We start from the raw sequence: 15,934 nt of genomic DNA on the forward strand, positions 1-15,934 counted from the left end.
TATTTAAAGATTATACCCAAAACTTATTAGAGAAAACAAAATGAACAGAACGCAGCTTTTGATTGTTGTATCGCACTGTTGCAGTAATTGCTTGCAACGCTCCGTAGTGTTCTGTAATTAATTTCAACAAGATCTGGTTTTAGTTAAACCTGTTTAGAACCATATGTTGCCCATAGGTATCTGTCTATGCACTTTCCATGTTTCGCTATACCATGTTGTGTTCTGAAGAACACTTTTTGTACCAAAAAATTGTTTCTTGGCCTGTTGTTTAGCTGTCGATTTGTAAACAGAATGGTAGTAAATAATTCTAGAAAAGGATGTACGCCTTATTATCTTCGTGACAGTATATTTCGTATTCACTAAACGACCGTATAGTTTCAAATGACTTCAGGAAAAAGCATCCAGCTGTGAGTCCTAGGAGATGTTGTCTTTAAAAAAAACGCCGAGCGCGTTAACCTTTTGTAATGTTTTGATTGCCACTGATTACAACAATTTCATTTTTGGCTTTGGAATAATAATATTTCCGTTTTTCCCGTGTCCATTTTAAGGCTATTTTTTTTAGAGCATTGATTCAACTTATCGAGCCTTACGTTCGCTTGGTGATCAAGCGCACTGCGTTGTTTCCCGAGTACAAACATGCTCGTATAATTTGCTCACATAACGTGATTTGTTTCGGCGCTGCTCTTCAAAATATCATTTGCACCTATATTGCAGCAAGAAAAGAAGATAACTAAGACCACAGAGAAAGAAATGATAAACATCCGCTTTGAGGAGTCTCAGAACTCTTTATTGCAGATGGAAAATTATTCCATCAACATGCTTGGATTCCTCAGGAATGAAAAGTCGTCAAAGTGACCCGTTTACCAAAAAATAGCGGTGGCGGGTATTTTCTATAAAATATTACACCTATTTCATTGACATCCAACGTGGTTAAATTAATTGAAAGGGTCATGTTCCTGTGGGCTTCGTAGCTTTTGGAGCACGAAAATTTCCTCAGCCCCTGCCAGTCTGTTTTCCGTCCAAGATGTTCCATATGAAGTTCACACACCGACCTCGAGAATAGAAATCTCCTTGCGTGGAGCCTAAAAATGAGCGCTGGTTTGGTGATATTAGATGTATTCAAGTATGATGCCAGTGTGGAACGCAAGATATTGTTAAAAAGACATCAGACTCTGCAGTTTCTACAACATTGAGCTGCGTGGATATCTGCGTTCTTCAAAAGGAGATATTTTTGTGCACTAAATAGTGCCAACTCTGGGTGATATAAGCAAAGCAGTGTTGTTCCTCAACGGCCAGTTTTTTAGCCCGTGCTTTTTACTATTCTCCTGATATCTAGGCATAAAAAAATCGCACGTGCGTCTATTTGGAAGACACTGCATTTTTCCTGGATGGCCTTGATATTCACAGTCCTTATGTGCGCCTGGGATCACATCTGAATTTGCTTCAGAATTGGTTATGTGGGTTGCGGCTCACCTTAAATGTTAGCAAGTGCGCGGTCGTTTTTCAAATAAACGATACTCTTCACATGTCTCTAAGTTACCACAGATGAAATAATCCTTAGGATAAGCCTGTAAAATATCTTCGTGTCATTTATGATAACAACCTGAATGGCGTCTTGCACTGACCATTTTGCAGCGAAAGATGCTCGTGCTGTGGGCATGTTGCTTGGGATAAGTAATCCCCTGTCTGGAATGTGGAAAGGTGCATTTTTACTGATTTATTTTGTGTATTTCTGAGCAGTTTTACAATTTACACCTCAGCAGTTTTCTCGTGCAGCTCCTTTTAAAAATTTGCCCGTTCCTTCTTTAAGAGCGGGACGAGCTTCAGTAGTGCGTTGTCCTCCCCAAATTTGTGGCTAACAGCGTGCTTTATTTTAAAGCCCGGATTCCACCTTTATTATCTTCATTTTAAATTTATAACTGCTAAGCCATACCTGAGGATATGCGAGTCAAGTTTTCACCACTCCTTGTTCGTTTTTAGTTGCCTGCCGACGTTCCTTTTGGAATCCACTGGTCTGATTTCAACCCTCGCAGGATGCATTAGTACAAAATTTCCTTGCACCTTTAAATGTACTGCTTTCTAACATCTTTCCGACACAAAACCGTGGGTTTTCTATGGAAATTTTCTCTGGTGACATTTCCTCTCCTAAATGCTAAGTATTTACCACCCTGCATTTTAAATGGAATATTAGACAACTATTTACAAAGCGTACCTGTTACATAACAGTAGCAACTGACAGCTCCCAATGCGATGAAAAGGCAGGAATGGAAATATATTGCCCACATCTACATTTGTCGTTTTTTTGTGCGTCGTTTGAATTTGAAACCAATTTTCCAAGAGGAGTTTCTGGTAGTGGTACCTGCTCTTGGCAAACTAGACCCATATTACTCTACAATGGATGTTATTACAGACACTTCCTCTATGCTCCTCCCTGTCTGCGACTATGGGTTCTCCAATATTAAACACCTTCCTATCATTCCTCCTTCCACATATCAGCCTTATACTTACGATATGCGTAGCAGGTCCTAGCAGAGTGACAGTCAGTGAAGTTGTTGATAGGCTGGCAAAGGCGCCCCTCAACGCCCCGTGCTACCTATCCGCCTGGCAACAGGTCCTGGGCTAAGGATGTTCTGCGTTCTGTGTATCTTGTGGGTAGAATTATTACGTAACGTTTACTGTGCACATTTAATAAAATGCCAGTTTTATCTAAATAAATAATCCTTGAGCATATGGTCTGCACCTCCAAGTCAATGTAACCGTGGTGTTTTTCAGTTAGAAATGACGCCTCGGAAATTTAGAAAGGACAAAATTATATTTTAGGAATTCGTCAACAACAAATCCAGGTAGCCATACCTCCCTTAGGTGTTACTCATCAATAATGAAGTCAATCGTAAAGTTACCACTGAAATGAGGGACGTCTCAGTATTCCTTGCAAAAGCGGACACGCAAACCGGAGTGGGTGGCCTTTGCTTTCACTGTCCGACTTCAGAGCCGTCTCAACGTGGTTTGCCTCTGTACGATACCTTGCGCCTTCGGCTCCACAGTCCTTGTCTTTATCCGGCCTTCATTGCATCTGGCTTCCGCCATAAAGATATACAACGTGACTATCTTCCCTCCCTTGTATCTTTCGCTCCACCTCACGTCCACAAAACTCGAAATCATGCTGAAATATCTTGGCCCTAAATTGCTCTGACTACCGGCAAGTTCCCGTTCTAATTATTCTTACTGGCTACCCATATTCTGTGCCGGAGTAGTGTGCAACTGCCCACTAGCTATTTTCATCCAGTTTTCTATTAATGGGACATTGATTGCACTATCACAAATTAACCGGGTGACTAGTCATGGCGACTAGTCATCACCCTGCAAATTTTAGAGTTAGCTATCCGCTTTACCCCATCTCAATTATACCTTACAATTACTGACATTTTATTAATGGTATGCTATCAGGTTTACTGCTAGCCAAATCAACTTTTTTACAATGTGCTCCACTAAGACAAGGAGTTAAGGTAGTTCGTACACACTCAATGGGAATAGCAGCGCTGACACAAAGGACAGAGGAAGCAGACGTTACGGGCGGTATCTAACTGCGTTTTAGCACAATGAAACACAAAAAAAACTCTTTTCGCAATCAGAAGTGCGCGTGCAACACCAATCCATAGACGCATAACCTCAACCATGCGAATCCAGATAATTAGGCACACACTGTCTATGTGTTCATGATTGTGAAATAAAATATCTAATTTCTTATTATTGGAGTTACCAGCGTGTCTTTTGGTGATGCACATGCGCTCCTGGTTGTGAAAAGAGTATTTTTTGTGTTTCTTTCTAATAAGCCGCAGTTGCTAGTAAGCGCCAGTCCTGTCTGCTTCCCGTGCCTCTTGTCTCAGCACTGTTAATCGCAGTTAAAATGCTACACGAGGACACAAAAAGATAGGGTGACGAGCACTGGCGTTTTCGCTCGTTTTCCTGTCTTTTTGTGCCTTCATGTAACTCTTCGTCGGAAATTAAGCATTCATGACTAACTAGGCAGGAAACATACGTTACTAAAAGCCATAAAACTCGAAAAATCATGCAAGCGCTACGATGTTATGTCCACTTGGTACCATTTAACACCGACTTTGTAGAATATGCGCTTACCTAATAAAAAAAAACAGTTTTTCTAAATGAAACATTTAATATAGTTTCTGCATAACTTACAGAGTGTCATTCACTAGGTAGTGACTTGAGTAGTTCATGCGATCTTCATGCCACTGTTTTATGTGAAAAATCGTACACCTTCTCCCTTCTGTATATGCTCTCGGAAAATTCACCGTATGGAGCCAATAATCAGTCGAGATGTTCAATGCCTGAAAAGAAGATAGAAGTGGCTTATATTCCTTTATAATACTACACCAAGGTTATTCAAGGAACGTGTCTTCGAATTCTTGTCGCCCGCAGTGGCTCAGTGGTTACGGCGGTCGGCTGCTGACCCGGAAGGCGCCGGTTCGAACCTGGCCGAGGCAGTCGAATTTCGATGAAGGTAAAATTTTACAGGCCAGTATACTGTGCGAAGTCTGTGCACGTTAAAGAACTCTAGGTGGTCGAAATGTCCGGAGCCCTTCACTACGGCGTCCCTCACGACCAATGCCGCTTTGGGACGTTAAACTCCAAATAATTCAATACAAATTCTTGCCGCAATAGAGAAAACAAATTTCTTTTAAAAGGCTCCATTAATTGGAAATTTACTGCAATCATATGAAGGTGCGCAAGTCGACGCAAGTTATTCGATGGATACAATCGCTGGGTGCAGCCGAGAGTTGCGTAAACTCTATAATTTCCTGCTGCAAATCGCTGGCCCTCAGCATGCATGCACTCCTTCATTCAAAAGGTTTTACAGTATTAAATGTGTGGTTTTGCAGAAACACTCATAATAACTAGGAGATGAATATACTTTTATGACCTCAAGCTTTTTAGAATTTCCCACACCTTGAATAAACACAGTTAACTTTTGTAGGGTCTGCTCGCGGGCAGGTCAAATCTCGCGCCGCTCACCGCGGGTAGCCTCGGACCCCTTCATCCCGAGTGGCGGGGCGGGGGGAGCGAGGCTAGGAGAAAGCCTTTATAAGGCGCGACCGGGAAGGCTCGCGCTCTCTCGCTCTTGGACCAGCCCTGCCAAAGGACCACCTGACCCAGCTGCCACGACGACGACCGGCCCCCCTGATGTGAGATTAAACCTTTTCATACAAAGACCTGCCTCGAGTCACTGCCTGTGCGTCCCCGCGCAGAGGAATCGCCCACAAATAATGGCGCCCAGCGTGCGGCTTTAATTAACACCTTGTGGACGATTTCTCTGCCGATTTTGGGACGTGCAGCCAGACTCGTGGCAGGCCCTCTTTGTTCGGGGTCACGCCGGACCGATAGGGTTAAGGAGCGGATCAGGCGGAATGTTCGCGGGGTAGCGACTTGTGTAGTGTTGTAAATTTGTTAGGGGTTTTGTGTTATTTATGTAGTTTTCGGGCGTTTTCTGTTGTGTATTTCCGTGTGTTTGTAGATAGATTGTTGTGTATATGAGTGTTCTTGTTGCCATGAGCAATTAGCCGGTGCGGCCGGACAGTTAGCGCGAACTATGCCTCCCAGAAAGGATGTTTCAGCCACGGCTTTGGATGGCAGGCAGCCGGTAGTGAGACGGCCGACGCGGCGGCCGTAATGGGGCAGGTGACTGAGATGTTTGCCGCATTAGCCCGTCAGCTCGGTTCGGTGGCTGGCGCCAGCCAGGCCGCAGCATCGGTAGCATCGGCGACAACATCGCGCCCGCGGATAAATATGGAGGTCCCCTCCTTTTCCAGGTACACGGACGCGAAATCAGTCCACGAGTTTTTACAAACACTCGAGGACTACCAGACGGCTCTGGGCGCCCCAGATGACGTAATGCTAGGGCAGGTCCTGCCTGTAGCACTCGTCGAGAGCGCGGCGCGATGGAGGCGCTGCCAGCCGACTTTCCAGTCGATGGCGGACTTCAAAGACCGTTTCCGCGCCGAGTTCTTGCCGCCTGATTATGAGCGCCGGATGCTGGAGGAGCTCGCGTTGCGCACCCAACACCCAGAGGAAAGCCTCCTCGAGTACGTACGCGCAATGCAAGAGCTGTACAAGAGGGCAGATCCGACGGCAACCGACCGAGATCAGGTTGCGCGTGTGATCAGGCAGTGCCATCCACGCTTCAAGCCGTATCTGCGGGGCCGCAGTTTTACAAACCTCGAGGCCCTAGCGCAGGAGGCCAAGGCCGTGCAGGCGGATTTATTGGCCGAACTGCGCTACCAGCCGCCCCCCAGGCCGGCCGAATCGCTAGAACCGGGATGCGCATGGGATGGAGGCCGAGAATGCGCGATGAGGGCTCGGCGCGCCGAGGTAATGGCCGTGGAAAGGCAGGCGGAACCCCCTGTTGTCCCTCGCGCGCTGGACCCGTACGCATTCGAGCAGCGGCGTCATGCCGGCCTCACAGGCCGCGCGCCGAGCGAGCGTCAGGAAGGCGCGGAGAAAGGGGAGAGTCGTCCCCAACCGCTTCGTGGAACGAGGGGCCCTCCGTCCACGCGGCGGGTGAACGACCGGCTTTGCTGGAATTGCAACCAGCCCGGCCACATGGCACGCGAATGCCAAGCTAGGCGTATGCAGGGAAACGCCAGGCGCTGGCGCTGATGTCTGGTGGCACCGGCCTTTCACCGTCAGCGGGAGAATTTCATGGTTGTCAAGGCGCTAGTCAGGAAAAGAACTCCCGCGCCGGCGACGGGGAGGCCTTTGTCCCGCTCGCCTGTAGAGCTCAGGGAGTCGTTCCGCGCTCAAGCCCTTTTATGCTAGTGCAGTTAGCGGGTCGATGCTACTCTGCACTCGTAGACACGGGCTCAACGCTGTCACTGGTCGGTGACGAGGTGTACGAGGCCTGCCGGATAGGTAACATCCGTGTCAGACCGGCCGAAACCCCGTTAAGCTTAGCAGCTGGGGCGGCAAAGGCAAAGGGAGCAGTGCGTCTTACGATGCGCTTTGACGGCAGAAAGCGGAGACATCGCTTCGTCTATCTGCCTGGCTTGTCGATACCAGTAATTCTGGGAAGGGATTTTCTCTCGAGCGAAGGCATTGTGCTCGACATGGGGGAGAATGGCTATCGTTACAGCCAGCTCGCCCCCCTCATTCCCTTCGAAAGCGCATCCTTGCCCGGCTGTCCTGCACAAAAGGTGGGTGTCCACGCCTGTGCGACAGAAAGGCAGGGGAGCTCCCTCGAGATGCTGAGAGACGGTGGCCCGTTAGAAGCGATTATTGCGTCTTTCTCAGGACCCAGTAGTCAGCGCCGAAGGCTCGCGGAAACTTTACTCCCGTTTTCGGATTGCTTCACGGAGAAACCGGGCAGAACCGACCTGCTTCAGCACGAGATTCAGACGGGTGATACGCGCCCTTTCAGGTGTAACCCGAGGCCGTGAAGTGCGCATAAGAGGCAGCGTCTCGACTGTGCCCTTGACGAGATGATTGACACCGGTGCGGTGAGACACTCAGAAAGTCCCCGGGCGTCACCAGTGGTTCTAGCGCCGAAGAAAGATGGATCGGTCAGGCTGTGTGTTGATTATCGTAAGCTCAACTCACTGACGCCTACGGTTGCGTGCCCTTTTCAGTCGATCGAGGCTGTGATGTACGCGTTAGGGAACGCGAGGTTCTTCACAGTCCTAGATGCAAGCAGAGGGTACCTGCAGATTGAGGTGGCCGAAGGTGACATTGAGAAAACCGCATTCACCTGCCACCGCGGGCTCTTCGAATTTACTCGACTCCCGTTTGGTTTGTCTAACGCCCCGAGCACGTTCATGCGACTGATGGACATCGTGCTGGGCGATGCAAGGTTCAACTACGCCATGGCGTACCTCGACGACGTTGTGATATTCTCACAGTCGTTCGAGGAGCACCTCATTCACCTGAATTCCGTTCTCGATAGAATGAGACGTGCCGGTCTAACCATTAATCCAAAGAAAGTGCAGTTGGCATCGAAGAGAGTGAACCTCTTGGGCTTTGTCGTGGATGATGGCACACTGAGACCGAATGATGACAAACTGCAGGCAATTCTGAACTACCCCTGCCCCATGGATGTGAAAAGCTTGCAGAGGTTTTTGGGGATGGTTGCGTTCTACAGGCAATTCATCCCGCGCTGTTCGGAGCTTGCAAGGCCGCTGAACCTGCTGTTGCGTAAAGGCTCGAAGTGGGTCTGGGGCAAGGAACAGAGGGACGCATTTGTTGCCTTGGCTCGCGCGATAGCGAATACCGCTAGTCTGCGCCTCCCCGACCTGAACAAGCAGTTTGTCTTGCAGACAGACGCTAGTGACTACGGTGTTGGAGCTGTTTTGTTACAGGAACACGAGGGCAAACTGCGCCCTGTCGCGTTCGCTAGTCGCACGCTCACATCGGCGGAGCGGAATTACTCCGTGACCGAAAAGGAATGCCTGGCGATCATGTTCGCATTGTCGAAGTTCGACATGTACCTAGACGGAGCGGTCTTCACCGTGCAGACAGATCATCAGGCATTGTCTTGGTTAAAGAGGCTCAAGAACCCCGCAGGCAGACTCGCGAGATGGGCGCTGACGTTGCAACGTTACGCGTACGCCATCGAGTACCGCCGGGGCAGCTTGAACAAGGTGGCCGATGCTTTATCGCGCGCACCGTGGAATGCTGGCGGAAGCGCTTCAGAGGCGCAGCCCAGCTTTGTAAAAAGCGGCGTCACCGCTGTTGAAGAGGATGAGAGGGCGGACGGGAGTGTCGCGCCCGGTTTGACGAAAGAGGAGACGGACAAAGGTCCCGCACGGTGCTGTGACGGAAGGGAAACACAGCAGCTCGTGGCGGCGACCGCTCGCCTGCCTAGGAGCGAGGCAGAAAGAAATCTGTCTTGGGGAGTAGCAATCAGTAGAGAAGAGCTGATCGAGGCCCAGAAAGCAGACGGTCTTTGCCAGCGGGTGCTGAAGGAGCTTGCGAGCAGCGCGGCTTGCACCGGGAACGCTGAGGGCAAGGACGACGCGTATCTGCTGGGCGATGATAGCTTGCTGCTCCGCTACATCCCCCAACTTGACGAGGAAGAGGCGATAGCACCCCCTTTCCCTGTCGTGGTCCCGAGAAGGTTGCGGAAACGGTTCCTGCAGTACTTCCATGACTCAGCGCTGGCAGGCCATGGCAGCGGCAGTAAGACTTACGACAAGTTATGCCGTGTCGCGACCTGGCCAGGCATGAGAAAGGATGTGCTGGGATACGCCCGTACCTGCCCGGTATGCCAGGTAGCCAAGCCGCGGGCGGGCAAGCCCGCTGGCATGATGAAGGCGGTAGTTAGCAACTACCCGTGGCAAGTGGTCGCGTGCGATATCATGGGACCCCTCCCTCGGTCCGCGCGCGGAAACCAATTCATCCTGGTAATAACGAACCACTATTCCAAATGGGTTGAGGTTTTCCCCCTTAGGAAGCTTGTGTCGGAACGAATTTCGGAAAAACTGTTGGAGACTTTCACTCGTTTCGGTTTCCCTTCCGACCTGATTACAGACAATGCTTCTTAATTCACAAGCAAAGTCTTTGTAGACTCTTGTCGGGCGCTTCAAATCCGCCACAGGAGAACGAGTCCCTACCACGCTCAGAGCAACATAACCGAGCGGGTGAATCGAAATCTGAAGAGCATGCTGGTCGCGACGACCGAGCAGCACAGAGATTGGGACGCGCGGCTGTCCGAACTGGCGTTCGCTACAAGGACAACCGTGAACAGGTCAGTGGGTATTACACCCGCTTACTTGAATTTTGGGAGAGAGATCGCTTTTCCGCTAGAGAATGCCCTACTCGACGCGGCGGGGCCTGCGCCCCCTCCGCTTTCGCAGTACGCGGCAAGGCTCCGGGAGCGCCTGGAGGCAGCGCAGCGCGCAGCCCGCGAAAACCTCGATGTCGCGCGCATGGAGCAGGCGGATCAGTACAACAAAGGTCGCCGCCACGTCGTTTTCAACACGGGCGACTTAGTACTCAAGAGAACGCACCCACTTAGTAACGCAGCGCGCGGTTTCGCCGCGTCGCTAGCGCACAAGTGGGCTGGGCCGTACGAAGTTACGGCACGGACTACGCCGCTCACCTACCAGCTGCGGTTGTTGACAAACGGCGAAACCGCCGGTCCGGTGCCTGTCGCTGATTTGAAGGCTTTCCACGTTCGCAAGGACGACGGCTGCGAAGCGGTGGAAAATCAGCGCGATGCGGCGATCTCACCCCCGGGAGGATGAGCAGGTAGCGGTGCGGTTCGCAACCGACGCTACAACCTGAGGACCAGGTAGCACCCGTGTCTCTCGATTAATAATCACTCGCCAAGCTCTCGCCCTCTCAGTATGTCTTCTAGGAAGCTCCAGCAGACCGACGCCCGTGGCTCGGACTCCAGAAGGCAAGGCAGACCACCGTCGAACGGTGGCCGCCATCAAGGCGCGCCACCCGGCTGGTGGCAGGAGCCGCGCGAGTGGCGCAGGTTCCACGGCCGCGGTGGCCCCCACCGCCAGCCAAGCCACGTGCCTAACCACTGGAGAGCACCTCCCAGTGGTGCAGGCCAACGCAAGGGCGCCAGGGATCATCACGCGCAGGGCACCCCTCAGCACCCAGCCGGCGCTTCGGCCGCCGAGCAGCCGCAACCCAGGCGGTCCAGGAGCCATCGGTCGCTTGTACAAAGACGAGGAGCGGGTCGGCCTGTGTTCCCTCTGCGGCACACTTGTTGTGCACCGGCCCAGCCACGAGGCCGGTGCGCTGCATAGAGCGCGCAGGGAGGCGGCGGAAAAGCGCTTGGCGGCTGCAGCACCTTCCCCCGCTGCGCCACTGCAGAGGGGCAGCCCGGAGGAGGCGGCCCTCCGCATCCTCCAGTCCAGCCGCCCAGACCTGCTGTCCCCGGCGGCCGAGGAGCTTTGGAGGGCGCTGCCGGCAGGGCCCCCAGCGGAGCCAGGCGCCTCGCTCCCCCAGGCAGCTCGTGAGGAGCCCATCCAGCCAGCTGTGAGCGGCCCCCCGGCGAGGACCCCTCCCCCCTGCGACGACTCTATGGACCCGGACCCGGAGGTCATCGAACGCCTACTGGCGGACCCCGGGACGGACGTTTGAGGGGGGGGGAGATGTACGGTCTGCTCGCGGGCAGGTCAAATCTCGCGCCACTCACCGCGGGTAGCCTCGGACCCCTTCATCCCGAGTGGCGGGGCGGGGGGAGCGAGGCTAGGAGAAAGCCTTTATAAGGCGCGACCGGGAAGGCTCGCGCTCTCTCGCTCTTGGACCAGCCCTGCCAAAGGACCACCTGACCCAGCTGCCACGACGACGACCGGCCCCCCTGATGTGAGATTAAACCTTTTCATACAAAGACCTGCCTCGAGTCACTGCCTGTGCGTCCCCGCGCAGAGGAATCGCCCACACTTTGTGCCTCACCAGTTGCTGGCAGCATAAACCAGTTCTGACAGAATAAGTAGGACGACACGAGGATGGAGGAAATGAAAGAAGGAAGCGAGGAGTTAATGAAGGCTCAAGAGAAGCTGCGACGACCTATGTTTCTTTAAAATGAACTGACATCGCAAATCAAAACTCCTTTTCTAATGCTTCGCCTCTATCAGAGCGCGCATGTGGATTAACTGTAAAATATACGGATTCGATATTATTTAACAACAGTGAAGAGACAACTACATTCTTTTAGGAGAACAAAACAGGATTATATTCTGAACTGAAATACATAGTATGTCCGAAGTAGACGGAATACAGTGAGCTTCTGGTTGGGCCGAGCACTCGACGCTTGGCCGCTGGCTTCCCCCTTTCCCTCTCATGGTCGGCGACTCGACGCTTGGCAGCAGTCTTTCCCGGTTGGGATCGACGCACAAGCCTCTTCAGCTCCGGGCCCCCCTGGGGTGGAGCCGCGGCCTTACAATTTATGGCCGCGCCTGTCACAGTCGAGTGGCGTTGACGGGCATTCTTCCAGGACCGCGTTTTCGTAGCTCCGTGTAACGGGATACGTTGTTTTTGTCGTCGAGGCCCCACTTCGGCTCCGCGCTTTCTCGGAATGCTGCAGTTTGGCTGCAAACACGGACATGCTACCGTAGCATGTCTGTGTCCAAAATTTCTCACGGACTTCTGTCATTGTTGTCTGCAGCCCTCCTTGGAGGGTCCGCAGATGAGCTGCTTGAATGACAAGCTTTGTGATCGCGTGGTCCTTTGGAAGTAGCAATGTGTGTTTGATTTCTTCATGCAATAGTGAAAACTGAAGCCTGCCGGTGACATGTGTCAAGCCGTCCGCGTCAAGGATGGGCTGGTACTGGATTATCTGCGATGACGTCGGTAAGCTCTCGCCGAGTGACAGGGCGTTAATTTCTGACATGAAACAGTCCTCCATAGCCTGCCTAAGCCAGTATTTTTCAGCTTCACGTATCTCTTCGGTTGTGAGGTATGCATGAGCTTTCTTGTTTTCAGTGCGGCAGTTTTGCACAAATCTAATGACCCATGCACTGACTCTCAACAAGCGGGTGTAACTGCTGAAATGGTCTGCTTGTAGAAAAGGAGGTAGATGCGATGCCTCAATCAGGAGCTGGCTGGACTGCTTCTTTCTTTCTTCATTTGCCAATATACTGTCACCATCGAGCAGAGACTTATTCGATGGCCAGTTATTCGAGGCTTTCGAGAGCCAATCGGGGCCGTTCCACCAACGTGCGTTAGTCAAAAGTGCCTCTGCTTTCATTCCTCGAGTGAGGCAATCGGCTGGATTGTCCGCACCCGGGCAGTGGTTCCATTGTTCTGGGCTGCTTGCACTCTGTGTTTCGCCAACTCGATTTTGCACGAAAGGCTTCCAGTTTTTGGCTGAGCTACGAATCCAATGTAGAGAAATCATTGAGTCCGACCAAAAGTACCTTTGCACTGCCTGAGGGACTATATCTTGCAAGTACGCTGCCATTCTTGTTCCAATCAGGGCTGCCATTAATTCGAGCCGAGGTAAGGACAGAGCTTTCAGAGGTGCTACTCTTGATTTTGCAAAAAGAAGGCTTACGCTCACCTTCCCGTTGTCGTCTTGAATCCTGAGGTAGGCGCAGCAGCCGCAAGCCTGTGGGCTTGCATCGCAGAAAATGTGCATCTGCCAAGAGATGCCATTGTTCGACACGATGAAACGTGTGAAATGCAGTTGTTTGAGCTTCACGAGATCTGAACACCAATGTGTCCACTCAGCTTCCAAGTCACAGGGTAATGACTCATCCCAACCTAATCCTTTTTCCCACATCCTCTGAAATAGTATCTTTGCTCGTACCACAAACGGAGACACAAGGCCCAAAGGGTCAAACACTCTCGTTGACGCCCGCAACACCGCTCGTTTCGTCTTGCTCCCCGTGCTCACGTTAGTTAGCACACTTGTGAGGGATATTGCCATGTGGTCTGTTGCGGGCATCCAATGCAGACCAAGGACCTTTTGTGTCCCGTCTGAGGCGGCGCCATCCCCACTGCTCAGTTCTCTTCGCACTGTGGCAGAGTTCGACGTCCATTTTCGCAGGCGCATTCCTGCATTTTTCAGTATGTCTGCTGCTTGTGTTGCTATTTTCATAGCCTCGTCGTCTGATTTTGCACCCGTTACTAAGTCGTCTACGTAGAAGGAGTTCTTCAGTAAGCTAGCCGTTTCTCTCAAGACACCCCTTTTCTTTTCGAAGTGATGAGAAGTGTGGCTGTGAAAAGGTTGGGGCTTGCTGTAGTTCCAAATGGTACCCTACACATTCTCCATTCTTCTACGTTGGGCAAAGGTCCCTGAGCAATAGGTGGGCTGCTGTACCAAAGAAATCTCAGCGCGTCTCTGTCCTCCGGTCGGACGCTGATTTGCAGAAATGCCTTCTCTATATCGTCAACAAGTGCAACCTCGTCCAGACGGAATCGCAGTAAAATGCGCACCAAATCGCTGATCAGCTTGGGTCCTTTTTCTAAGTGATCATTAAGTGACTCCTTGCCGGGCGCATGCGATGAGGCGTCAAACACTACGCGGAATTTGGTAGTGGTCGACTCGGTTCTGATAACTGATTGGTGCGGCTTATAGTAGACGTGGTTGGTCTTCGCTCCCTTAGGAATACTTTCCGCATGCCCTCCTTCCATGTAGCCTCTAATTGCCGAGTCGTACTCTTCCATCATTTCTTTGTTGCGACTAAGTCGTTTTGTTAAGCTGCTTAGTCGGTGCACTGCCATGCTTCAGTTATTCGCCAGCTCAGCGCTTTCGTCCTTCCATGGCAGAGCAACGTCGTAGCGGTCACTTTTCCGCTCAATATTTATGACGGAAAGTTCACATCTTTGTTTATCTGGCTTGTCGTTAATTCCAATGCAGTCCGATTCCCAGAATTTTCGAAGAGTCGTTTCGTTAGCGGCTTCGATCCCAATTCTCAGCACATACACGTTGGTTGCCAAAGCGAGTGCGCTGGTGACGTTGTAAGGACCTTGGAATGTCCACCCTAGTGTGGTGTTAACTGCGGTTAACCCGTCGTCCTCCTTGTGACGGCGAACTTCTCCTGTCATGAACTTACACAGGTGGTCTGAGCCAATCAGCATTCCGATGCCAGGTGCTGCTGGCATGCCGGTACACAGAAATTTGTCTGCTATTAATGCTACACTCTTTTCCATTTCTTGAACGATTTCTTTCCTCGCTTTTCTCTGAATCAGCCACTGCAGCTCCAGGAGTCGACTCAAGCTCGGCCTTTTTCCTCGTCGCTCGGTTATCCTGACGATGAAATTCGACGACCAAGTCTCTCGGTAAAGCGGACAAAATTATCTCCGTCAACGTCGCAGCGTATGTGGACTGGTTAACTCCTAATTCTTTAAGCCCGCTAACGTGAGCCTGTACGTGGTCATGCAGACGGCGTAGCCCCTGTACATCGTTTGACGATGAAACAGCTGGCAATGTCCTTAATCCTGAAAGATGCTCCTGCTCAATTCTGCTCTTGTTTCCGAACCTTCTTGCGAGTATTTCTACTGCATCGTTATAGCATGCTTCGGTAGCCTGCAGTCCATTGATAGCTGCCGAGGCGGGTCCGTATAGCAGCGTTCTCAGATAGTGCATTTTTTCTGCTTTGGAGAGGCCCCCATTTCAATGCACAGCGTTCTTATAACACTCCCAAAGGGTTCCCAGCTCACCGTTAAAAGTCTCCAATTTTAGCTTTGTGAGCTTGATCCCGGTTTGTGGTGGCGCTGATAGAGCCGCTTGTGCGGGGACAACGTCGCGCGACGGAACTGTTTCCGCCTCCACTGCAACTATTCTCGCTTTCAGCTGTCCGATGGCGTGGATCGCTCTGTCGTCGTACTGGATGGCCTCGATGCACTCCGACTCGAACGTGTTTTCTGGCAGAGAAGCCTCTACCTCGTCGTTGATTCGACGCAGCTCGTTGTTGTTGCACTCCAGGCGATACAGCAAAGTCGTCAGGGTCTCGACGCTGGCATCCCCACTCTGTACCGCTGCTGCAACCTTCTTGATGAGGACCGTATTCTGTCCACGTCGTGCTCTCCTCTTTACCTTCAGCTTTTTCATTGTTGTTCACCTCACCGTTATCTTCCTTGAGACCTTTACGTGCGAAAGGGCAGCCGTTACGATGTCGCCAGCGGACTCACGATGATAAAGTCACAAGAAACTATGATCTCCCAGGTTTCGGCACCATTATGTGGATTAACTTTAAACTATACGGATTCGATATTATTTAACAACAGTGAAGAAACAACTACATTCTTTTAGGAGAACAAAACAGGATTATATTCTGAACTGAAATACACAGTATGTCCGAAGTGGACGGAATACAGTGAGCTTCTGGTTGGGCCGAGCACTCGACGCTTGGCCGCTGGCTTCCCCCTTTCCCTCTCATGGTCGGCGACTCGACGCTTGGCAGCAGTCTTCTTTCCCGGTTGGAGTCGACGCACAAGCCTCCTCAGCTCCGGGCTCCCCTGGGGG

The 15,934-nt window shown here is 51.4% G+C and overlaps 1 protein-coding gene across 11 annotated transcripts in view; it reads right to left on the reverse strand.

The window, feature by feature from the left end:
- The window catches only part of LOC149333654 (uncharacterized), a 43,763-nt gene that overhangs the window by 8,477 nt on the left and 19,352 nt on the right, over positions 1–15,934 (reverse strand). For 3 of the 11 annotated variants that reach the window (XM_089558730.1, XM_089558731.1, XM_089558729.1), the window contains 2 exons: positions 4,198–4,346; positions 1,626–1,686 (listed from right to left, as the gene is read on the reverse strand). The exons of 4 other annotated variants lie outside the window; for them this stretch is intronic. In XM_089558730.1, coding sequence (XP_089414856.1) covers positions 1,626–1,686; positions 4,198–4,207 — 71 coding nt within the window. In that variant the 5' untranslated portion in view covers positions 4,208–4,346. Of the gene's footprint in view, positions 1–1,625; positions 1,687–2,508; positions 4,170–4,197; positions 4,347–15,934 lie in introns of those variants that run through there. 4 more of the 11 variants (XM_089558733.1, XM_089558732.1, XM_089558735.1 and 1 more) reach the window with 3 other exon arrangements.

The sequence above is a fragment of the Amblyomma mixtum genome, chromosome 8 (genome assembly GCF_055824585.1).
Source record: "Amblyomma mixtum isolate Tamu chromosome 8, ASM5582458v1, whole genome shotgun sequence".
Classification (NCBI taxonomy): domain Eukaryota; kingdom Metazoa; phylum Arthropoda; class Arachnida; order Ixodida; family Ixodidae; genus Amblyomma; species Amblyomma mixtum.